At 40.7% G+C, this 25,686-nt stretch overlaps 1 protein-coding gene across 1 annotated transcript in view; it reads left to right on the plus strand.

Moving 5' to 3' along the window:
- LOC126162820 (tetratricopeptide repeat protein 39C-like) overlaps positions 1–25,686 on the plus strand; it is an 87,679-nt gene that overhangs the window by 16,877 nt on the left and 45,116 nt on the right. The window contains exons 3-6 of the mRNA XM_049919567.1: positions 11,945–12,149; positions 12,404–12,590; positions 12,817–13,020; positions 14,539–14,707. Of these exons, the coding sequence (XP_049775524.1) occupies positions 11,945–12,149; positions 12,404–12,590; positions 12,817–13,020; positions 14,539–14,707 (765 nt within the window). The remainder of the gene's footprint in view (positions 1–11,944; positions 12,150–12,403; positions 12,591–12,816; positions 13,021–14,538; positions 14,708–25,686) is intronic.

Raw genomic sequence — 25,686 nt, forward strand, 5'->3', positions numbered from 1 at the left:
GATCTTCCATTGTCCTTAAAGAGACACTAATATCACCTTCAGTTCTAGCATTGTACAGCGATAATGCTGAAACAGAACTTCACACCAACAGTAGCGGTTTTGGGATGAGGCCTTTTAGAACATATTAAGGACCGTGTCGAAAAGATGATAGATTATGCTTCCAGAGAACTCTCCAAGTCCAAAATGAACTCCTATACAATCGAGAAAGAGTGGCATGCTGTTTTTTGAGTCCTCAACAAAATTCCAGCCATATTTATTCAGCAAATCATTCATTGTTGTGACGGATTGCCATCCTATACACTGGCTGACTAGCCTCAGTTGTACACAAAAGCAGACCTGAACCCAAGAGTGTTGACTACCTTTCAAGGTATTCTTTGGCAGAACACAGCACCATGGATGAAATCTCTGTCATTGCTGCATTAAATGACATTGCTGCTGAATAGAGGGTAGGTGTAGCAATGCTGAAAACCATACAAGCCTTGAAGAATGAGAAACCAACCAGAGGAGGATTTGAGCTAATAAATAGACCATTGTGTAAGAGTAACTATGATCCAGTGGGCTGGACACAGGTGCTCCTCATGCCGGCTCATTTGTAGCCAGTGCCAGCTCATCTGTAGCCAGCTGTCTTGAAGCATTTCCATGACACTCCAACAACTGGTCACCTGGTATTTGTGAAAACTATACAGAATCAGATGCAGGTCACTAGCCAGATCTCTGTTTATCATTAGACTTTATGTAAGTCATTGTAAGGAATCCCAAAGACAGAAGCACGTGCTTTGGACTTAATTCTAGCATCTGTTACTAATGTTGCTTGTCGCATCATCATCTCTGCATCAAATCAGAATCAACCGCTTGAGAAAGTTTCTGAACTCAACAAACAGGCATTAGTGGATAATAATCTGCACTGACTACTTCTCCTCTACAGTGTTACCTAAGCTGTGCTGACTGGTGAAGCTCCAGAAATTGCGAAGTTCCTTTGTAGAAAACATCATTTTGAAGCATGGCGCAGTCAGTGTGCTGATCTCTTACCGTGGAAAAATTTTTCAGACGAGAATAGTACCAGATATAATTTCGTGTTGCGACATCATATACAGGATGATGACTACCTACAATCTGCAGATGAAAGGTCTTGCAGAACACGCCAGTAAAACATTTGCAGATATGCTCTGTCATATTGATCTTGAACAGAGAGATTGGGATATAATACAAGCTGTTGTGACATTCGCATACAAGACAGAGAAGCCAGGCTCTATAGACTTCACACTGCGCGATGGTCACGAGGCTGAAATGACAATGGATGTACTGTTCCAGTTTCAACCAGATGATGTTCAGGATGACTACATGAAACACCTCATCACCAAGACCAAAGAAGCGATGCAGCTGGCTTTGTATACAGATCCTGGATACCCAGGACAAAGACTCAGAGTGCTGTAATGGCAAACACCATCCAGTGAGATGGAGCCAAGGGGACTTGGTATGGACTTTTATGCCTGTGCATAAGTTATTAAAGCACTACTTTGAGCCTGATCATGCACTTCATTGCTTTTGGGTGTCACATATAAAGTTAAGGATTATGACCCTTCATCAAGAAGCCAAAAGCACAGAGACATCATCAATACAATCCATACGAAGCCCTACTACAGCCCAGATCAATGATGTGAGGTTCATGGAAACTTAAGACCTGCTCAACAAATGCGAAACTTTGACGAAGGGGCTACATTTGATGATCATCATAGTGAAAAGCATGTAACAACACAACCAGAGCAAGAGGATCCACCAGTAGTGCCATACAGAGGGCCATTGTAAAATCTAGATCCAGGGTGCTGTAGTTGGGTCCAGTGAGAAGAGGACTACTGAAACAGTGGGTTGCTGCTACTCCAGGACCAGGAGCAATGCTGCAAGCTGTGATGCATGTAGTGCGATGCGGTGTAGCATAGTGTAGTGGTTAGCATTGCCGCCTAGCGCACTAAGGCGTGTCGGCAGTTCAAACCTGACCACCAGCAATTATTTATTATTAAGTATTTATCACATCTGGAAGATTCATTAAATATCTTACGTTTGTAATGTTCTTATATTCCGTAATGTTTTATGTTGGTATAAATACCAGCATTCTGGGGTATTCGATGTTTGTATAAACAGTTGCATTCTCTGTCCAGGGGGTCAGTTCTATTCTGGCTGTGCATTAGTGTTCATAATAAATGTGCTTTCAGTGTTAAGTGTTGTACTTCATTGACAAACCTGCTTTCAGATATTGACTTGATTCTGGTTATAATGTGACAATATCAGTAAATTGCTGTCTCAGATTTATAAGATTTGTGTGCAGGAATGGGGAAAATTTCGCAATATTTTGTAAAAATGATTGACTTTCCATTGATAGCAAAAATCACTGAGTTCACATTATTTGGCACATTATAATTTACACAAAACTTGCCTGTCCCTAGCTGAAGAGCTATGGAGATAGTGTGTTTGTTGAATAGAGCAGAAACTCATAGTCCTCTGAGATTGAAACTGATGGTGCATGTGAGATTGTTTGGACAAGACTCAGTATCAACAGTAGACATAAACATTTGGATCTTTCTAATGGCGATCAGGCTTGCCCCAGATCTAACGGAAAACTTGAGATGAAACCTCAATTTTCTCGTATGTGTGTTCCCCAATCATACTGTCGACACTGGAGAAGACATCCTGTGAATGATACTAAATGCTTTCTCTGAAAACAATGTGAAACAGATAGTACAGAGGTCTGTATCCTGTGGCAATTAATAGACCAAATGTCATTGATGATCTTGTACATTGAACTGGAATCAGTGGCAGTCATAGTAACAATGATAATTAAAATAGTAGTTTTGCTCAACCATGTTGTAATTAGGCTTGTTGAAGTAAGATTAAACTGTATTGAGCCCACATAAACTGACATGCTTCATTCCCACTGAATTGTGACCTGTTTTTCTCCTCTCTTTTTGACTCATATCCTTAAACTATTGTCATTGCTGAGCTTCACAATGAAGACTTATTAAGACTTTCAAAAATATTCTGCAAGGTAAAATAAAATTACAGTTAGTGTTTTCTATGGTCAGATCTAGCTACAAGTGCTGTTATGTTTAAAATAGCAGTCTGTTTTAATAGTTACACCTCAAAAAGTCCCTTGTGAATTATGTAGTAGCCTACAGGTGTCATTAGTGTGAAACAGCCGAAAAATAAACTCTGAGGAAATCACACCAACTGCAAGATACTGCTTAGAAATTCCATTCCATTCTCACCTAGAGTAACCTCTTCTTGTTACTTTGATTTCTTTCTTACTTACATTGTCTGAAAACTGCGAAGCTCATTCATCACGCGCTTTTTGCTATTATTGATGAAGCATCACCAGCAGTTACATTGTAATCATTATGAGTAGATGATACTTTTCATCTCTCTGGTTTTTATAGAATGAATGGCAGAAAGTGCAGCTTATTTTACCATTTACATTGTAAAATCTCTTTCTTAGCCATCATTGGGACAAGCGAGCACTATTTGATGCAGTTTTATGCTACCTTAGTATTACAGTGTGTACCGATGCCTCTTCTTGTAGTCGTCTTCTTTTTTGTCCCGGCTTTTTGAGATCTGTTGATGAAGAGACACAATATAAAAAGTTCCTTAGTGATACAATGAAGTTACACAACAGTTGATGATTTAACTTTTGAAACTGCCAGTTTATTGGCATTTACGGAAAGAAAAACACTTTCATGCTCTCATGCGGTCATGTGTAACATTTTGTGTGTGAAGTGGGACTTATTAATTAAGCTACATTCAAGTGTTGCTAGGCAACGTAATCAACACAGTGATATGTGTCTCAATTTAAACTGAAGCTCAATATTTTAAATAAACTTTCAGTTCATTTTTGTCAAAATCAGTACTTGTCTCAAAAAAACTTCGAACTTAATGCATTAAGTCCGCGCATTGGAAAATATTGTATGCGATTTACAGGACAGCTCGATTACGCACTGGCATGTAACATATTTGAAATCGAGCATGCAAGTTTGTTTTTCCTATTGGCCCTGCGGGTCCAGGAGTTATAATAGGCCCAAGGTATTCTTGCCTGTCGTACAAGGTGACTAAAAAGAGTTTCACGCATTTTGGCCTTTATGTGATGGTCTCCTGTAGGGTTTGACCCCCATTCTTCAAAATTTTTCCCGAAGAGCTTGCCAATTGGGGAAGGGTGCCTTACAAGGTGCATTGTGTCCATCGTGCATTGAGATCTTTAGCCCAGTTTCTCATTGTCGCATTGCAGTCCTACCCATTCTTCATCTCTTGGGCAAGGACACCTTCCTGGGTACGTTTTCCACCATGCACTATGTATGCAGTGTCGATTTCTGCATCGACGATGGCCATGGACTTCTTTGCACCTGATACCCAGCATGGTAGCCAGTCCGTTGTGATAGGGCCACCATGTACCCTTTTGGTTGTAGCCCCCTAACCACGCAGGGATCACTCTGCTTATGCCTGCACTGTTAATTCCCCATGTATGCCAAGGGCAGATGCCCATCCCCCTGGGGCATCGGGGCTCATGGGAATGGCCATCCTGGCAGGTGGCCTTTGCTGCAGCTGGGTGGTGCCCGTGTGGAGGGCCCCTGGTCGAAGTGGGTGGCATCAGGGTGGATGACACGCGATGAAGCATAGTCTATCATCTCTTGCTGGTGGTGAAACACCAGCAGTCTCTAAGCGATCACGAGCTCAATTCAACGCACAGAAGTATGACTCCAAATCGTTCCCCTCCCTGGCCACACCATGGAAGGAATGTGAGGCTAAGAATGGCAGCGGATCTTATTCACCCTAGCACCTTGTATGTTCGAGAGCTGATGGGGAATCATTCATGATGATGAAGCCTCAGTTTTTTGTTGAGCACTTAGAGGACAAGTTTGGGGAGGTGGAGCGCTTGTCCAAAATGAAATCCGGGTCAGTCTTGATCAATACGGCATCCTCTGCCCAGTCATGGGAGTTACTCTCTTTTAACAAGCTGGGGATGTTTCTGTAACCATCGCGCCCCATAAGAGCGTGAATATGGTCCAGGGTATCACATTTCACAGAGACCTTCTTTTGCAGTCCGACGATGAGCTGCGTGCCAATTTAGAGCAGTGAGGTGTACATTTCATCCAGCATGTCCACCTGGGTCCGAAGGATAAACAGGTTGCCGCCGGTGCCTTCACCTTGGCCTTTGAGGGTGATACATTGCCCAAGAAGGTCAAGGTGATGGTCTACCGGTGTGATGTAAAGCCCTATATCCCTCCCCCAATGCGGTGCTGTAAGTGCTGGTAGTTTGGCCATATGTCTTCCTGCTGTACTTCCAGCATCACATGCCGAGATTGCGGATGCCCATCACATCCCAGTACTCCATGTGGCTTGCCTCCTATCTGTGTCAGCTGTGGTGAGTATCATTTGCCATGCTCGCCTGACAGCAGGATTCTCCAGAAAGAAAGGAAAATCGTGGAGTACACGACCCTGGATAGACTGACCTACACTGAGGCTAAGAGAAAGTTTGAACGCCTGCATCCTGTGCATATGACATAGTCTTATCCCACCGCTACAACAGTTCTGGCACCATCAGCTCCGCCAACCCAGATCACCTCTCAGAGCCGGAAGGCTGCACCTGCCCTCTTGATGGTGGGGGGCATTTCCCTCCCTGTTGCTCCTACACCATCCACTTCAGGAGCAAACCCCCCCAACCATCAGGGATATCTGTCCCCACTTCTAAGCCAGAGAAGCGTAAGTCTTCTTCGGCTTCTCTTGCTAGGAAGGGGTCCCTTGGGTCACTCCCTTCCCAGGTTTCTGCTAGTGGGAAAGATGACACCCGCCAGTGGCTGAAGAGCCCAAAAGCAGCTGGTCATAGGGCTTCACGCTCATCCTCAGTCCTGGAGACTGAGCCATTGAAGTCCTCCCAGCCAGGGAAACCCAAGGAGCAGCGAGAGAAATCCATAAAGAAAACCCCTAAGACCACGGAAATTGCGGTGGCACCCACACCACCGCTACCTACAAGCTCTGCAGCTGAGGATGGGGTGGAGATTTTGGCATCTGCTGAGGGCCTAGATCTTGCCGGCCCCTCAGACACAATGGATATAGACTGCTCAGGCAATAAATCAGTGACAGCAGGTGACTCTGAAGCATAAACTGCCTCATTGAATGTTCCATGCCTTCCCAGTCTCACGATGTCATCCTCCAGTGGAACTGCGGCAGTTTTCTCCACTGCCTGGCAGAACTACGGCAACTGTTAAGCTTTACATCTGCTATCTGCATTGCCCTCCAGGAAACCTGGTTCCCAGCAATGCAGACCCCTGCCATCCATGGCTGTAAGGGATATTACAGGAACCGTAGTGACTATAATCGAGTGTCAGGTGTAGTTTGCGTTTATGTCCTAAACTTGGTCTGTAGTGAAACTGTGCAACTTCAAATCCCTCTTGAATCTGTGGCTGTCAGAATAGGGACGACGCAGGAAATAACTGTCTGCAGTTTGTATCTTCCATCAGATGGTGTAGTACCCCTGAATGTATTAGCTGCACTGATTGATCAACTCCCTAAATCTTTCCTACTTTTGGGAGATTTTAATTCCCATAACTCCTTGTGGGGTGGCGCTGTGCTTACTGGCCAAGGTAGAGATGTCAAAACTTTACTGGCCCAATTCGACCTGTGCCTCTCAAATACTGGAGCCACCACACAATCCAGTGTGGCTCATGGTAGTTACTTGGCCATTGATTTATCAATTTGCAGCCCAGGACTTCTCCCATCTATCCACTAGAGAGCACATGACGACCTGTGTGGTAGTGACCACTTCCCCATCTTCCTGTCACTGCCCCAGCATCAGACCCATGGACGCCTGCCCAGATGGGCTTTGAACAAGGTGGACTGGGGAACTCCTCTGCTGTCACCGCTGAATCTCCCTTACATGGTAACATCGATGTGATGGTTGAGCAGGTGACTAGCACAATTGTTTCCGTGGCAGAAAACACGATCCTTCACTCTTTAGGGTGCCCAAGGTGTAAGGCAGTCCCTTGGTGGTCACCGAAAGTTGCTGAAGTAATTAAGGAATGTCGGCGAGCTCTACAGCGGCACTCTTCCCTGGAGCACCTCATAGCCTTTAAACAGCTCTGTGCCCGTGTTCGCCACCTTATCAAACAAGAGAAGGAGTGTTGGGAGAGATACGTCTCCACCGTTGGGTGCCACACGTCACCTTCCCAAGTCTGGGCAAAGATCGTCTTTTTGGATACCAGGCCCCAACAGCTGTCCCCATTACCATAAAGGCGAGTTATGTACCGACGCAAACACAATTGCCGAGCACTTTGCTCGAGCCTCTGCATCAGAGTATTACCCCCCAGCCTTTTGCACACTCAAACGGCAGCTGAAAGGGAATGTCCTCTCATTCACTACACGCTGCAGTGAATCCTATAACGCCCCATTTACATAGTGGGAGCTCCTCAGTGCCCTTGCACACTGCCCTGACACAGTTCCTGGGGCTGATCACATTCACAGCCAAATGATTAAACATCTCTCATCTGACTACGAGCGACATTTTCTCGTCATCTTCAACCGGATCTGGTGCGATGGCATCTTTCCATCCCAGTGGCGGAGAGCACCATCATTCCAGTGCTCAAACCCAGTAAAAACCCGCTTGATGTGGATAGCTATTGGCCCATCAGCCTTACCAATGTTCTTTGTAAACTGCTTGAACGTATGGCATGTCAGCGGTTGGGTTGGGTCACATGGCTTGCTGGCTCCATGTAAGGGCGGCTTCCACCAGGGTTGCTCTACCACTGATAATCTTGTGTCCATCGAGTCTGCCATCCAAACAGCCTTTTCCAGAGCAACACCAGGTTGCCGTCTTTTTTGACTTACGTAAAGCATGCGACATGACTTAACGACCTCATATCCTTGCCACATTGTATGAGTGGTGTCCCCGGGGACCACACCTGATTTTTATCCAAAACTTCCTGTTGCTCCATACTTTCCATGTCCAAGTTGGTGACTCCCTTAGTTCCATTCATATCCAGGAGAATGGAGTCCCGCAGGGCTCTGTATTGAATCTCTCTCTCTTTTTAGTGGCCATTAACGGTCTAGCAGCAGCTGTCGGGTCCTCTGTCTCACCTTCTCTGTATGCAGACGACTTGTGCATTTTGTACTGCCGTTCCAGCACTGTTGTTGCTGAGTGGCACCTCCAGGGGGCCATCCACAAGGTGCAGTCATGGGCTCTGGCCCACAGCTTCCAGTTTTCAGCCGCAAAATCGTGTGTCGTGCACTTCTGTCGGCGTCGTAACGTTCATCCGTAACCCGCACTTTACCTTAATGACGATCCACTCACTGTAGTCGAGACATATCAGTTCGTAGGACTGGTATTCGATGCTCGAATGACTTGGCTCCCTGATCTTAGTTAGCTTAAGCAAAAGTGCTGGCAGCACCTCAATGCCCTCCGTTGCCTGAGCAACACCAAATGGGGTGCAGATCACTGTAAGCTGCTGCAGCTCTACAGAGTCCTTGTCCAATTCCGAACTGACTATGGGAGTGTGGTTTATGGTTCGACAGTGCCTTCAGAATTGCATTTACTCGACCCTGTGCACCACTGTGGGGTTCGATTAGTGACAGGAGCTTCTAGGACGAGTCTGGTGACCAGCGTACTGGTGGAGGCTGGTGTCCCTCTGCTGCAGATCAGATGTGTGCAACTGCTTGCCACTTATGCAGCACACATTCATAGTTCCCCTGAGCATCCGAATTACTGTCTCCTTTTCTCACCTGTGGCAGTCCATCTCCTGCATCGGTGGCCCAGATCGGGGCTAACGATTGCGGTTCGCATGATTGCGGTTTGCATGCAGTCCCTTCTCTCCGAACTGGAGTCCTTCCCTTTACTACCTCTATTTGTGGTCCGTTCACTTATGCCTCCATGGTGTACGCCTTGGCTGCAGCTTCGTCTGGACCTTTTGCATGGCCCTAAGGACTCCGTTAACCCCGCCGCTCTCCGCTGTTACTTCCTCTCGATTCTTGACGTGTTCCGGGGCTCTGAAGTGGTTTACACCAACAGCTCAGTGGCTGATGGTCATGTAAGCTTAGCATATGTACACGGAGGACATATTGAGCAGTACTTTTTGCCAGTTGATTGCAGTGTTTTCACTGCAGAGCTGGCGGCCATATCTCGTGCTCTTGAGTACATCTGCTCATGCCCTGGCGTGTCATTTCTCCTGTGTACTGACTCATTGAGCAGCCTATGAGCTATCGACCAGTGCTACCCTCGCCACCCTCTGGTAGTGTCCATTCAGAAGTCCATATATGCCCTGGAACAGTCCCACCATTCCGTGGTGTTTGTGTGGACCCCAGGACACATTGGAGTCCCTGGTAATGAACTTGCCGACAGGCTGACCAAACAGGCGACGCGGAAACCACTTTTCCGGAGATAGGCATCTCCAAAGCTGACCTGCGTTCTGTCTTATGCCGCAGGGTTTTCCGGCTTTGAGAGACAGAATGGCATAACAGCATGCACAACAAACTGTGTATCATTAAGGAGACTATGAATGTGTGGAAGTCTCCATGCAGGCCTCACACAGGGAATCAGTTGTCCTCTGCCGGCTCCACATTGGCCATATGTGGCTAACGCATGGTTACCTACTCCATCGCGAGGACCCACCTTGGTGTCACTGTGGCTCCCAAATGACAGTCGTCCACCTCTTGCTGGACTGCCCACTTTTAGCCGCTCTGCGGCAGACTTTTAACTTTCCCAGCACCCTGCCTTTGGTGTTGGGCAACAATTCCTCCACAGCAGGTTTGGTTTTACGTTTTATCTGTGAGAGTGGGTTTTATACTTCTACGTAGGTTTTAGTGCATGTCCTTTGTCCCTCTGTGTCCTCTACCCTAGTGCTTTGAGGATGGAGGTTTTAATGTATTGCGGAGTGGCTGGCTTTCCCTTTTTGTTCTCGTGGGTGGCCAGCCACTGTGATCTGCTTTTATGTTTTACTCTCTTCTGTTTCTAGTGTCTCTCTGTTGTTTTCTTGTCCGCTTTTGTTCCCTTTAGTGTTCATTGCCTTCCCTTCATTCTTGTGGCTTTTCCTTTCTTTCCATTTTATGTTATATGTTTTGTCTGTTTTATTCTCAAACTTGTGGCATTGTTTCATTAGGAACAAGGGATCCATGACCTCATAGTCTGGTCCCTTCTCCCACCTTTAAACGAACCAACCAATGTAACTGGAACTGGATTTGTGTCCATCCAAGTCAAAATTAAAAAAAAAAATAAAATTCACATAGGTCAACGAACTGCACACATGCACTTTTTCACTCTAAGTGATAAATCGCCTCAGAGTAAAAGCCACACATAAATTCACACTTTTTTTATGAATACAAAAATCAAAACACTTTTATCTTAAATAGATAAATTATGGCATGCAATTACTAATTAAACATTTCCAATTCTGAATAAACTCCAAGAACTTTTATTTCATAATCAATAAAATTTATCTCGAGATAAACTATTAGTCTGCTAGAACGGATTCGGATTACAGTCAACTTGTGTCTGGATGACGATGTCACGAATTGACACTTGTTTGGAATAAACGAAATACCTGTACTGAAAAATACTGTCCGTTGAGTGATTTACTGACTTTTATAAAAAAAAATTGGGTATCCCTTGCATTGCTACATGTGTTCACCCTTCAAGTGAATAGTGTGGTAGTTTTCGGTTCTAATCAAGCTGGAGACAAGACTTTCGCCCATTCTGAGAAAGGGCCACTAGCGGGCAGATCAACAAACAGTTAAGAAATTCTAAGACAATTTCTCTTCCGTAAGTTTTGTTGCTACCTTTTTTCTGTACTCTGTTGATCTAAAGGCGAAAAAGTTTGTGAATTACACACTTGTTAGCACCTGCTTTCTATGTTTCTGTTATTTGTATTGACTTAATGTGGCACTGAATGATTTGTTATGACTTTCTTATGTGTCTACCCCTAACACTGCATTTGCATACTTTCATGGTAGTCCTTCCTGTAATGCTGTTTCATAAAGACTGTGGATTTCATCTGTACACAAACCATTTTGAAGCCAAAAGTGCATATTATCCTGCTAAATTATAACAATTTGGAATACTTTGTTTTATTAAAAAAACTGTTTTGTAACATTATGAAAAGTTGTAATTCATTTGTATTAGTAAGGTGCATACTAAATAGAGTTTTCTCATTAGTTTATTGAACATAGCATAGATAAGGTAGAAACCAGTGCCCCACATGATCTAAAACAGTTTCACAATTTTCAGATAGTTTTTTGATACCACACCTATAGTAAATATGTTGGTAGGACTCTGTTGCCTTGTCTGTTATGCTGTATTAACAGACAGTAAAGCTGTGCAATTCGGAATAACAATGAGGTGAAGGGCCTAACGAATACTGTCACCCACTGACATAAAAAAGTAAAAGTGACACACAACCTAGCTTTTGGAACTGACAGTTCCTTCCTTGGGGAGGAGAGAGAAATAGCTTGATGCTGGCCCCCCCCCCTTTTTTAATTATGACCAGCATTTTTGCTTAAGGTGCTTCTGGTGAAACTCTAGAGGTATCTGCTAATAGCTGTCTTGGTGTAAGATCGATTATCACCATATTTTCTGTATTGCTTTCTGATGGGATATATTAAAAATATCTCAAATTGATTAGTTTCAACTGCACTTGATGATGTGTCCTAAAAGTAAATTGAAAGTAGGCCTGTGATAGACATTGTTTTATTTCCAGCAGTATGGAAGGGAAAAATCAACCATAAAATCATGGTGTACTACTGCTCTCGCCTTATAATTTTAATCTTCAGTTACATTTAAAATAATTGTTGAAATGGTGGCATGAGTTTCGAATCTCAGGCAGTTCATTTGCAATGATGAATAGTTACTTTTTGTATTGAAATCAATTATTATTATTATTGTTATTATTAATAATAATAATGTTAAATTTTTGCATTGCAGGAAAATACAGCTGACAAGCTGGAAGAACAAATTATTCTCGCAGACTCTCAAGTGTGTGTGGCTTTACTGACATTCTTACAGCAAGATATTACAGGTTATGTGAAAGGAGGCTGGGTATTGCGCAAAGCCTGGAAGGTATATCAGCATACATACAGTCAAATTTTGCAACTGTATCGAAGAACATTTGGTAATGATGATGTACCAGGTAAGAAATTTTTTACAAACTTTTTGTTCTGTTAATGTGTAGAATTGTTTTGTGCTTGGTAGATATAAGTGTGTACCAATCCACAACTATTGTAGGTGTAACAAGTTTAAGGTTAAAGCAAAGAACAGATTGCATGTTTTTTTAGATATAAAGGTGAAATAGTTATTAACATAAAAACTTTTATTCGTTTACCTGCTTTAGTATGGAAACACACACAAACATTTCGCTTAGCTTTGTGTTCAATATTATTATAGGTTCGCAGTTTCCTTCGTGGAAAGTTATTACACGTGGATGCAGCAATCCAAACTTGCAAAGTCCCGGGTCAGAATGGTCCGTGCCATCATACAGCAGCTCCTCCTGTTCACCAAATGGTCGCAATGGCTTTAGAAATTCATTTCTTGCTCTTTCTTCAGTTGCATCACATGCTAATTGTAAACCTACGTAAGTTGTTACATTTATGATAAATTTAGAAAAAAATGTATTTTTTAATTAGTATTGTAAATGAGACTGATTTTACTGTAAGCAATTTGTTGTATTACTAAATTTGAGGTGGTATGAGAAGACATAATTAAATGCAGAAATGGAATAAAATCCGTGTATTGTTTATGCCATGACAAGCTGTGTAGCAGGATTGTAACATATTTTAACATAAATGTTTTTGTTCCAGAAATATTGTTCCTCCAGATGTAGTATCTCGTTTGATGTCTGCAGTAAGCTTTGGCTATGGAATATTTCAGTTATGTATTTCATTGCTCCCTCCTTCATTGTTGAAGCTGATACATTTTTTGGGATTTGAAGGTGATCGTCAAGTGGGCATCTCTGCACTTATGTTTGCTAGACAAGGCCATGACATGAGGGCTCCACTTGCATCGTAAGTCTAAGCACTGTAAAATTTGTACTTGATATTACTTTATTGCGAAGTTGGGTTATTAAATATGTAATGATCTGCATTCAGCTGTGTCTTTATTTGTAACTTCTAACAACTTCTCTAACCCAGAATTGCAAGGGAATTTTGTGACAGATGTGAAGTAGATGTCTGTCTGGACTGAACAGCATAGCTGGTGGAGCCACTGTCATATCTGTTAGTTCGTATCCATGCTGTATTATTTTTTATCTGTCTATTCTTCTTCACACTTCTAACCACAAAACTACTTGTAATGTGATGGGTTATTCCAGTCTCCATACTTTATGGGAGAGATATTAATTAATAATACTGGAGACAGGTCAACAATCTAGAGTTATTCACTGAGAGAGTGCTGTGAACAAATACGCTCATGAATGTGCTGATATATGCTACTCGCAGAATCAGTGTTATCATTTTCTGAATCATACATAAATTTTTCCTTTCTATTAAAATGTCTGTTTCCTATGTACAGGGCTATTACAAATGATTGAAGCGATTTCATAAATTCACTGTAGCTCCATTCATTGACATATGGTCACGATACAGTACAGATACGTAGAAAAACTCATAAAGTTTTGTTTGGCTGAAGCCGCACTTCAGGTTTCTGCCGTCAGAGCGCTCGAGAGCGCAGTGAGACAAAATGGCGACAGGAGCCGAGAAAGCGTATGTTGTGCTTGAAATGCACTCACATCAGTCAGTCATAACAGTGCAACGACACTTCAGGACGAAGTTCAACAAAGATCCACCAACTGCTAACTCCATTCGGCGATGGTATGCGCAGTTTAAAGCTTCTGGATGCCTCTGTAAGGGGAAATCAATGGGTCGGCCTGCAGTAAGCGAAGAAACGGTTGAACGCGTGCGGGCAAGTTTCACGGGTAGCGCGCGGAAAATTGGCTCATGCCACAACTGGAGACCGACAGTGCCGACTTCATCTTTCAACAGGATGGTGCTCCACCGCACTTCCATCATGATGTTCGGCATTTCTTAAACAGGAGATTGGAAAACCGATGGATCGGTCGTGGTGGAGATCATGATCAGCAATTCATGTCATGGCCTCCACGCTCTCCCGACTTAACCCCATGCGATTTCTTTCTGTTGGGTTATGTGAAAAATTCAGTGTTTAAACCTCCTCTACCAAGAAACGTGCCAGAACTGCGAGCTCGCATCAACGATGCTTTCGAACTCATTGATGGGGACATGCTGCGCCGAGTTTGGGAGGAAGTTGATTATCAGCTTGATGTCTGCCGAATCACTAAAGGGGCACATATCGAACATTTGTGAATGGCTAAAAAAACTTTTTGAGTTTTTGTATGTGTGTGCAAAGCATTGTGAAAATATCTCAAATAATAAAGTTATTGTAGAGCTGTGAAATCGCTTCAATCATTTGTAATAACCCTGTAGTATGATGCTCCATAAACATGCATGACTACAGATGCTCCATAAACATGCGTGACTACATACACTACTTTACCTGCTATGTTACAGACTTGCTCTTCTCTGGTATCACACAATAGTCCGTCCATTTTTCGCACTTGATGGCTCAAATGTACAAGCTGGTGTAGAAGCTGCTCAGTGTTTAATCATGGAGTCACAGGATGACTACGGAGAATCTGCATTATTTCTTTTTTTCAAAGGGAGAGTAGAGAGGCTAAAGGTAAAATTAACTATCTTCTCCACAGTATTGAATTGTTTCAGCGCTTGCTGTTACATTTTGTATTTCTTTATTAATTTTTTTAGTTATGATGTTTGCATATGTCTTATTCAGTGTTAAAGTCCTATTTATGTGCACAGCCTCTGATTGGCACTTCATTTACTTTTGCAAATGCTCTGATTAAGTCTGAGAAGCAGGCTGATACTCTTTCACAGTGTAATTGTATTCTAACTGAGGGATAATGGAACCACCTTTATAATGTATCTTACACTGTCAATATTTTTCATAGTGTCCTTCATACCTACAGATGAAGAATGTCACAGGTGAAAAATGTATGAATGGCATATAATACACTGACGGAAAAAAATTGCAACACGAAGAAAGAGTTCTGTGGCACAAGCAAAAGTTGGTAGGTGTGTTTCTACATCTGAAAGATGATGTCTGGTTAAATTTCACACAGGTCGCATATGAGTGGTGTTAGTACACTGTAATAGTCGTGAACATTAGTTACCTTTGAGACTGGACACAGTGAATTGAAATTAGTCAAGAATGCCTTTAAGGTGACAAAGATGCCATTATCAGCACCTCACTGAGTTTGAATGAAGTCGTGTGAATAGGCTACAAAAAGCTGGATGTTCCTTCGGTGATACTGCAGAAAGACTTGGCAGAAATGTAGCAACTGTACATGATTGGTGGCAGTGATGGTCATGAGAATGTATGGTCACAAGATGACTGGGCTCTGGATGGCCATGTGGCATTACTGAGAGGAAAGACCATCGTGTTTGACTCACAGCTCTGGTGCATTGTACTGCATCTGCAGCAGCAATTTGAGCAGCAGTTGCCACCACAGTGACACAACAATCTGTTACAAATCAGTTACTTCAAGGAGAGCTCCAAGCCAGACTCTGTAGGGTGCATTGCAATGATGCCAAACGACTGCCATTTGCAACTTCAATGCCAGCTGCAGTGGCCTAGCAGTTCTAGGTGCTTCAGTCTGGAACTGTGCGACCGCTATGGTGCAGGTCTGAATCCTGCCTTGGCATGGGTGTGTGTGATGTCCTTAGGTTAGTTAGGTTTAAGTAGTTATAAGTTCTAGGGGACTGATGACCTCAGAATGAAAGTTGTTTCTGCCTTGGTGCCAGCGATGGCAGTTAGGGGGAGGCCAGTTGAGGACCTGCAACCAGCCTGTCTGTGTGCTAGACACACTGGACCTACATCTGGAGTTATGGTCTGGGATGCAATTTTGTATGATGAGGAGTGCTCTCATGGTTATCCCATGCACCTTGGCTGCAAATCTATATGTCAGTCTGGTGATTCGACCTGTTTCGCCTGCCATTCATGAACAGCATTCGAGAGGCTGTTTTCTAATAGGGTAACACTCATCCACATCCACTGTTGTAAACCAATGTGCTCTATAGAGTGTTGACATGTTGCCTTGGCCTGCTTGATCACCAGCTCTGTCTGCAATTGACCACACGCGAGGACATCATAAGGTGATAACTCCAGTGTCCACAACCAGCATTAACTGTCCCTGTATTGATCGACCAAGTGCAACAGGCATGGAACTCTGCCCCACAAAGTGACATCTGGCACCTGTACAATGAGAGGCAAAAAGATTGCTCAGCCCGAATAATTTAGACTCTAAGAACAGAGCACTGTGCATGCCCAAGTTCAGAAGATCCACTTTTCATGGCTCTTGGGATCTGTGGAGCTTTTGCTTAGTGTTACATCATCAGATAGAAGCAATATAATAGTCTAAATACAGTATGTGTCAAGGTTCATTGCAATTTAACTCGTCACATCATTTCTTTTGAAAATCATTATTTGAGCATTTAGAAACGGTAGAAATATAAGAACTCAACATTGGTAGAATTACTACAACGATGAGTGTTTGACATCTGTGTCAATGGCTGAGTAGATAGGCTGATGTTTTGCAAATGTAAAGGAGTTTTGCAGTTTTCTAGGTTCCACATTCTTTCAAAAGATTACATTTTATAGTTGTCTAATCTTTAAACAAACAGACAAATAGTCATAGTAAAAATGTTAAAATGGATGTATTTATTTTTAAATGCTTCGACTGCCAACTGGTGTGTGTATAGTTTTCAGCTAAGAGCAACATATCAGCTGTTTGGCATATGTTATAGGTCTGCTTCAAAATTGCTGATGTGTGTTCATGAGCGAATAATTGCTCTCTTTGAAAATATCAGAAAATGGTGTTAGTGCATCTGAGGCAGGATATTGTTATGGTGTTGACTGTCAATTCTATGCCCCGAAGGACTCCAAGCTATTCTTGCTGATGGCATGTGGGCAAAATACTGAAGCTATACGTAGCCTACTCTTCATTTTAGTTTATTTCATTTTTCTGTGAAAGGCATGCATAATTATTAGGCCAACAATATTAATTTCGAAACACAAATCTACTTGCTACTATATTATTTGTACATTTTATGGGATGTCAAACGAATATCTTCCTCCAAAGAAGATTACTTTTATAGTTATGGGAGGTCAGATAAATATTACCTTCCAAGGATGATTATTTTTAGACATCAAGTTCATAAACCATAATTAGTTATTTACTGAAGAGAATACTGAAAAAAGTAAAAAAAGAAAATATAATTTAATAACAAAACAAATAAAGCATGAAACATTTGGGATGCAATAAAAAGGGCTGTGGTGTGATTCAATCTGACATGTTCTACAGGTACCAGTACAGCTACCAGTACAGGAAGCTGACACACTTAATCATGAAATAACCCTACCATAGTTGAAGAGCTAGTATTAAACTGCAAACAACAGATACTGGAAGGCAAATCCACTTGCTTGTGTAAACCGCATTTAAGGACTTAGAAAAATATACCAGTAAGCTGATACATTACTCTTAGCTGAAAACTGTACACACACCAGGTGGCAGTCAAAGTAATTAGAAATAAATACATTCATTTTCAATATTTTTACTATGACCACTTATCTGTTTGTTAAAAGAATAGACAATTGACCCCAGTTAGATTCGAACGCTCGTCCTTGATGTTCATAACTGTCACACTATCCACTCAGCCATTGAAACAGATGTTAACAAATTGTGATGAATCTTGACATATAATGTGTCCTAACTATTGTATTGCTTCTATTTGATGATGTAAACACCAAGCTGAAGTCCACAGACAGCTGGAGTTGTGAATACTGACCCTTCTGAACTTGGTTATGTGCAATGCTCTGTTCTTAGAGTCTAAATTATTTGGGCTGGGCAGTCTTTTTGCATCTCAGTCTAAAAACAATGCATGCACATTTGCATGCTTGCATTCAACCTTCTGGCAGTTACACTGGTTATTAATGTACCAGCATTTCACATATGCAATGGCTTATCTCATGATTGCATTAACCTGTGATCTTGCATTAGTCACTTAAATATGTTCCCATAATGTCATTATTCTACATTAATAATATTTGGTGTTGCGATTTTTGTCTGGCCGTGTATTAATAGGACAAAGATTTTCAGATCTGCATCATTCTTGATATGAAAACAGGAGCACACCAGAAACTTAATAATCATTTACATTGCTACTCCAAGAATATCTGTTACTGTGATGACTGACTCAGCAGCTAACTAGTGCTGTCTTTGGAACAAACTGAAGAAAAACTCGTGTTCTTGATTAATTATTGATAAAAATTGTCATAATGGCAGATTAAATTACATTTCAAGAGAATTTTCACTGTTTTCTTTACCACTGAGACTTAGAAGGACGTCACTGATTCTTGAATTTTCATGATGGGAAGGTTCAAAAGGAAGTACAGGTCATGCAGACTCCAGGATGAGAGGGACCTACCTGCTTTAGAGGGACCCATCTGCTTTATGCAGAAAGGATGTGTTATTTTTAACAGACATGAAGTGGTTGTTAAATATACTGTATAGATTGATGTAAAACAAATACGATAGCAATGAAATGGGGGAACTTTTTTTTGTGCCAGATACAGAAATGCAATAGCCAAATAGGAAAAATGATCGTGAACCAAAGAAGGGAGGTCCCGAACAGTGAGGTGAGGTTGGCAAACAGAGAAAGTGTAATGTTCACCTACTTTATTTCCTCGTTGATTGTCCTCGGTGTTGACATACTGCATTCCTATACTGGCTGAAAAATGATGGTGGTGAGAGTTAGACCAAATTATTTGTTTAAATGATGAAATTAGCAGATATTATGCAAACAATACTATTGACAAAACTGTTAATTACGTTGCAATTAATTGAGAGCTGGCTTTGCTAACATGTTTTTGAATAGAGCCAAATAGATCCTTTAAGAATGCTATTAGTTGTTCCTCCAAATGTTCATAATTAGTACAGAATTTATATTTGTTTATAAGTCAACAATAAAATTTAAGTTACGAAACAATTACTGATTTCACACTATAATGAAAGATATTAACTATGAATAGTGAAAATAAATTAGAAAATCCATTATTTACATAAAACTAAGCACAGAATTAGATCTGGTGTTATATTCTTTAAAACTGAGGGCCAACCTTTCTCTTTTATGAAAATGCAGATTTATACTCACATATGTTAATGATAAATAGTTAAGATTGAAAAAAAAAAAAAAAAAAACGAATTTAAGGAGGCAGATGGCAAAACAAGAGGGGAAGTAAAAATATCCCACCTTGGTTCATCACATCACCCCCTCATTTGATTGACCAGATATATATTGCAAGTAGGTAACTGGTCAGTTCAGTGACTACAAGTGACTCCAGAAAGTGGGTTCAAATTCTACACACAAAAGAATATTACATAAGAAATCTTATCAAAACTACAGTACATTTATTTTTTCAAATTTATACTCTTATGAACTGGCCATATTAAAATCCCCATACAAAATATTTACATACAGTGTATTGTACAATTGCACAAAATATCTACAATTGGGCATCTTCATCATAATTGATCTCCTTTTTAGGTAAACAGAGACTACATTTTAAAATACATATCACTTTATAGAAGTCCTCTCTTGCTTAAAAGAATAAATCCTACATGGGTTGCAAAAAGTTAAATTACACTGCACATTGCAGTTCACTTTTTAGACAGAAAATTTCACTTGCTCAATGTTTAGTATTTTTCACAAGCACTTTCACCCTTTTTCAATGAGCTTTTACACATTTTCTCACCAAGTTGTCCATGCCTTCAACAGGTCCAAGTGTCAATTAGTAAGGAAATGCACTGCTATCAGTTCCCTTGGAGGTGGTTCTCCTGCACCACAGAACATGAAAAAATTAGACAAAATATCGTAGTTTAGTACACTTACTTTTTCTTCTAACTTAACTCTAAGAAAAAATGTTTCACATTAAAAATGATAGTCATTACTTCATAAATATATATATAGCTTACATAGTCCTCATAACATTGCAATAATTAGCACTGAAATTGACTATAGTACAAAAAGTATGGACTAGTAAAAGTTTAAAATCAAGTGCACATTACACTACCAAACATTACTCTAAGTCATAACTCTCTCCAAAACTGGTTAAACTTGAAAGACTTTTGTTTCTTTACCATTTACAAAATATCACCTTAGTGTCTAAAATATGTACATTACCTCTAGTAATAAATCAAGATGTGTAGTAGCATAGATTTACTAATCATTACATTATTTTTTAAAAATTAGTCACCATCACATAACTTAATTACTACTTAAATCAAAATTGAGGGGCTGGAAGTTGTACCAAATCATTGCCCCACTTCTCTATTCAACTCTGAGCACTACTCTCATTCAACCAGAAAATTAAATACTCACAAAATGTTACCAAATAGTTGACTTGTCATAATATTCACACCAGTCTAGCACCACAGTTGTCAATCAGCAAAATTATTGTTCATCATCCCAGTATTACAACATCAAGCTCATAATTCCTCGGAACACAAATAGAAATTTACAGCCATCCAATAATGCAGCATTATGTGACTTGTACCTCACTAAAGTATTGCTCTTTCTGTTAAGCTATCCCAGCTGCAGTGTCATGAATTGCACAACATACACAGTACCGAATTTTGCCTAGTTCAAAATTAGATCAGCAATACAGTTGCACCACATTTGTTTGTATACAGTTATCTTTTTCCTTAATCATGTCTATCAGCTCCATTATTTTACTTACATTTCTTACCTTGTTAGCTAGTGGAGTGCAATCTCAAAAAATATCCCTACTGCAGAGACAGGCTCCCTAACCATTAACACCCTAAACATTATTCATTGTTTTATTATTTCATTATTACTTCATTAATTAATAAACATCTGCTCTGCTTATCCAGTGCAAAATTGATTCTACTGAAAAACATCCACAATAACAGATCCTTACGCTAAGGCAAATTTAACCCTAATTACTGACCAGACAAAATTTTCACTTAGAAATACTATTATTTAACTGTAGTCCATCAAATTTCTTAATATTCTAGCCTGAAGGGTGATACACATACAAATCTTGCCTATTCTTTCCACACATTACTCCAGGCAACTATGTCTAAAGTTTGAATTCCTTAATGTTAGAAAAGACTGTACCATGACACACTTCTAAAGGTAGATAGTTATCTTCATATATTGACTACACTGAACAGAAACACTTCTATTAAACCACAATTAATATTAAGACATAATATCGAAGATGGTTTTTACTGCATATTGCCTTTTCCGCTGCACCAAATTCTACTAATTTCACACATGAGCTGATTACTTCACATATTAATTATAGTTTTCAGATAATCTCCAACTTCTCCTCCACACATGCTGACACCTTTCATTTTCTGTTTACCTTACCTCATTGTCTGATATAAATTCTTTAACCATGGTACCACATTACTTTCTTCCGTCCTCTTACTCCCTTACTTATCACTAACATAACATAACATAATATAATATATACAACACTGGAGAAACATTTTCTAACATATCCCTATACTAAAGTATCCTACTGTACAAAATCACATGAAAGTAGAAGATAGAATATTTGTGATTCACTTATAAACTACAGATAGGATAGGGTAAGAGTTTGACTGCCTCAGGAAACACGAAAAATGAGACAGACAGCTGGGGTAAGCATTATCACCACATAATGAATCCTACAAAGAATGTTGAACCCCCTACTTGCTATGTAAACATGAAATTAGTCCCAAATATTACGTCAATGCTGAGATTTTGAATAACCAAGAAATCACCCTCCAACAGCTGTCCTGCCAATTTCACAGTTAATAGTACCTCTCGTTTCACACTCTGTGATAGCATACCAGTAGCATCAATATTTTTTATTCCAGTAATGAGCATCACCACTATACCCTCTGTGTTCTTAATTGATTCAAAAAATGCCTATGAAATGCCATTCAAATCACTACCACTGTCCAGTAAACACTTAACATGTATACCTTGTACATTTGCTGTTATTACAGGGTGCCACACTTCCGTTTTACTTACCACATTGCCATTATTATCGATAATAAATTCAAATACCCCATCCTCATCACTACTGGGTTCGTTGTTGGTATCATCATTGCAACTACTGTCAGAATCAGACCCACTGTCACTAACCTTAAGGATTTCACCCATTTCAGTACTGTTTTCATTCATTTTGCTCACATCACCACACAATGTAGATGATACTTTTATCATTTCATCTAATAGGACTTTCGTTCTCTTCCTTCAAAGTTACATTCATGTGTGATTTATAACACCGTCCACAGAACCAATCCCACTTGGTCTTTCTGCTCACTTAAAAACTTTACCTTTACAGCTTGGTTCTCAGTCACACTGTTTTGTTCATTAAGGCCACTCATTATGTATCACTTAAAATGGCTTTTGCTGTGAAATTACCTTACTCTTATTCACCATCCTCCTGCTGCTCTGCTGCTGTATTCATCATCTCAATTTGTCGTCTGCTGCAAGTTGTAATTCTCTCGGCGAGGCATCTTGCTTATCCAGGTCAGATGTGTCCACCTGCGTGCTGATTGGCTGTCCGTGTACTTCCATAGAACTCACTCGCTGATTGAATGCTGACCTACTGTGACCACGGAACCCATGTGCTGATTAGCTGTTGCGTCGTCTTTATTAAAACTGTACTGTAAACCACTCGAGTTCACTGTACAAAGTTCATGAGTCCTAGTTTATTGTGCCCAATTACAATAGTCCTCACCCAGGGCACCATATGTGACGTACACCTGCTTTATTTCCTAGTTGATTGTCCTCGGTGTTGACATACTGCGTTGCTATAGTGGCTGAAAACTGGAAGTTCAACATTGACTAATTTAAATGATGTAGCCAAGAGGTGCACATTTGCGTTTCACAGTTCTTTACTTTCACTGTTCACAACCCCCCCCCCCCCCCTCCCCTCCCCCAATATACACATTTAATATGGCCAGTTAACTGCTGTTTAACTTTCGATAAGCCTCATTAATAGGTTGCAGGAAAACATCCACATACTGCTACAATAGTTTACTGTTGAACATCTGCGAGCAGTAAAAACCTAACTCACATTTCACAGTCTTTCAAATAAATTGAATTGAACAGACACTGTCATTGCTTTAACACACGGCATACTTAACAGTTAAGTTGATGCATTTTTGTTGTTCTAACCAATATGGGTTCCACGTCTGAAACTCAGCCATGAACTGACTGTGTCAGACCAAAAATCAGGCCCCAATACATCCTCACAATAATAGGCACTGAAACTGTTGTTGTTGTTGTTGTCTTCAGTCCTGAGACTGGTTTGATGCAGCTCTCCGTGCTAATCGATCCTGTGCAAGCTCCTTCATCTCCCAGTACCTACTGCAACCTACATCCTTCTGAATCTGCTTAGTGTATTCATCTCTTGGTCTCCCTTGATGCCTCAGGACATGGTCCTACCAACCAATCCCTTCTTCTAGTCAGGTTGTGCCACAAACTTCTCTTCTCCCCAATCCTATTCAATACCTCCTCATTAGTTACGTGATCTACCCACCTAATCTTCAACGTTCTTCTGTAGCACCACATTTCGAAAGCTTCTATTCTCTTCTCATCCAAACTATTTATTGTCCATGTTTCACTTCCATACATGGCTACACTCCATACAAATACTTTCAGAAACAACTTCCTGACACTTAAATCTATACTCGATGTTAACAAATTTCTCTTCTTCAGAAACGCTTTCCTTGCCGTTGCCAGTCTACACTTTATATCCTTTCTACTTCGACCATCATCAGTTATTTTGCTCCCCAAATAGCAAAGCCCCTTTACTACTTTAAGTGTCTCATTTCCTAATCTAATTCCCTCAGCATCACCCATCTTAATTCGACTACATTTCATTATCCTCATTTTGCTTTTGTTGATGTTCATCTTATACCCTCCTTTCAAGACACTGTCCATTCCGTTCAACTGCTCTTCCAAGTCCTTTGCTGTCTCTGACAGAATTACAATGTCATCGGTGAACCTCAAAGTTGTTATTTCTTCTCCCTAGATTTTAATACCTACTCCAAATTTTTCCTTTGTTTCATTTACTGCTTGCTCAATATACAGATTGAATAACATCAGGGAGAGGCAACAACCCTGTCTTACTCCCTTCCCAACCACTGCTTCCCTTTCATGTCCCTCGACTTTTATAACTGCCATCTGGTTTCTGTACAAATTGTAAATAGCCTTTCGCTCCCTGCATTTTACCCCTGCCACCTTCAGAATTTGAAAGAGAGTATTCCAGTCAATATTGTCAAAAGCTTTCTCTAAGTCTACAAATGCTGGAAACGTAGGTTTGCCTTTCCTTAATTTTTCTTCTAAGATAAGCCGTAAGGTCAGTATTGCCTCACGTGTTCCAACATTTCTACGGAATCCAAACTGATCTTCCCCGAGGTCGGCTTCTACCAGTTTTTCCATTCTGCTAGTATTTTGCATCTGTGACTTATTTTTTTGCATTTCCTGTTGATCTCATTTTTGAGACGTTTGTATTCCTTTTTCCCTGCTTCATTTACTGCATTTTTATATTTACTCCTTTCATCAATTAAATTCAATATTTCTTCTGTTACCTAAGGATTTCTACTAGCCCTCGTCATTTTACCTACTTGATCCTCTGCTGCCTTCACTACTTCATCCCTCAGAGCTACCCATTCGTCTTCTACTGTATTTCTTTCCTCCATTCCTGTCAATTGTTCCCTTATGCTGTCCCTGAAACTCTTTACAACCTCTGGTTTACTCAGTTTATCCAGGTCCCATCTCCTTAAATTCCTACCTTTTTGCAATTTCTTCAGTTTTAATCTACAGTTCATAACCGACAGATTGTGGTCAGAGTCCACATCTGCCCCTGAAAATGTCCTACAATTTAAAGCCTGGTTCCTAAATCTCTGTCTTACCATTATATAATCTATCTGATACCTTTTAGTATCTCCCGGATCCTTCCATGTATACGACCTTCTTTTATGATTCTTGAACCAAGTGTTAGCTATGATTAAGTTATCCTCTGTGCAAAATTCTGCCAGGCGACTTCCTCTTTCATTTCTTACCCAATCCATATTCACCTACTATGTTTCCTTCTCTCCCTTTTCCTACTGTCAAATTCCAGTCACCCATGACTGTTAAATTTTCGTCTCCCTTCACTACCTGAATCATTTCTTTTATCTCATCATAAATTTCTTCGTCATCTGCAGAGCTAGTTGGCATATAAACTTGTACTACTGTAGTAGGCATGGGCTTCGTGTCTATCTTGGCCACTATAATACATTCACTATGCTGTTTGTAGTAGCTTACCCGCACTCCTATTTTTTTTATTCATTATTAAACCTACTCCTGCATTACCCCTATTTGTGTATTTATAACCCTGTATTCACCTGACCAGAAGTCTTGTTCCTCCTGCCACCAAACTTCACTAATTCCCACTATATCTAACTTTAACCTATCCCTATTAAGGGATCTGACATTCCACGCTCTGATCCGTAGAATGACAGTTTTCTTTCTCCTGATTACGACGTCCTCTTGAGTTGTCCCCGCCCGGAGATC

Source organism: Schistocerca cancellata, chromosome 2, assembly GCF_023864275.1.
Source record: "Schistocerca cancellata isolate TAMUIC-IGC-003103 chromosome 2, iqSchCanc2.1, whole genome shotgun sequence".
NCBI classification, from domain to species: Eukaryota; Metazoa; Arthropoda; class Insecta; order Orthoptera; family Acrididae; genus Schistocerca; species Schistocerca cancellata.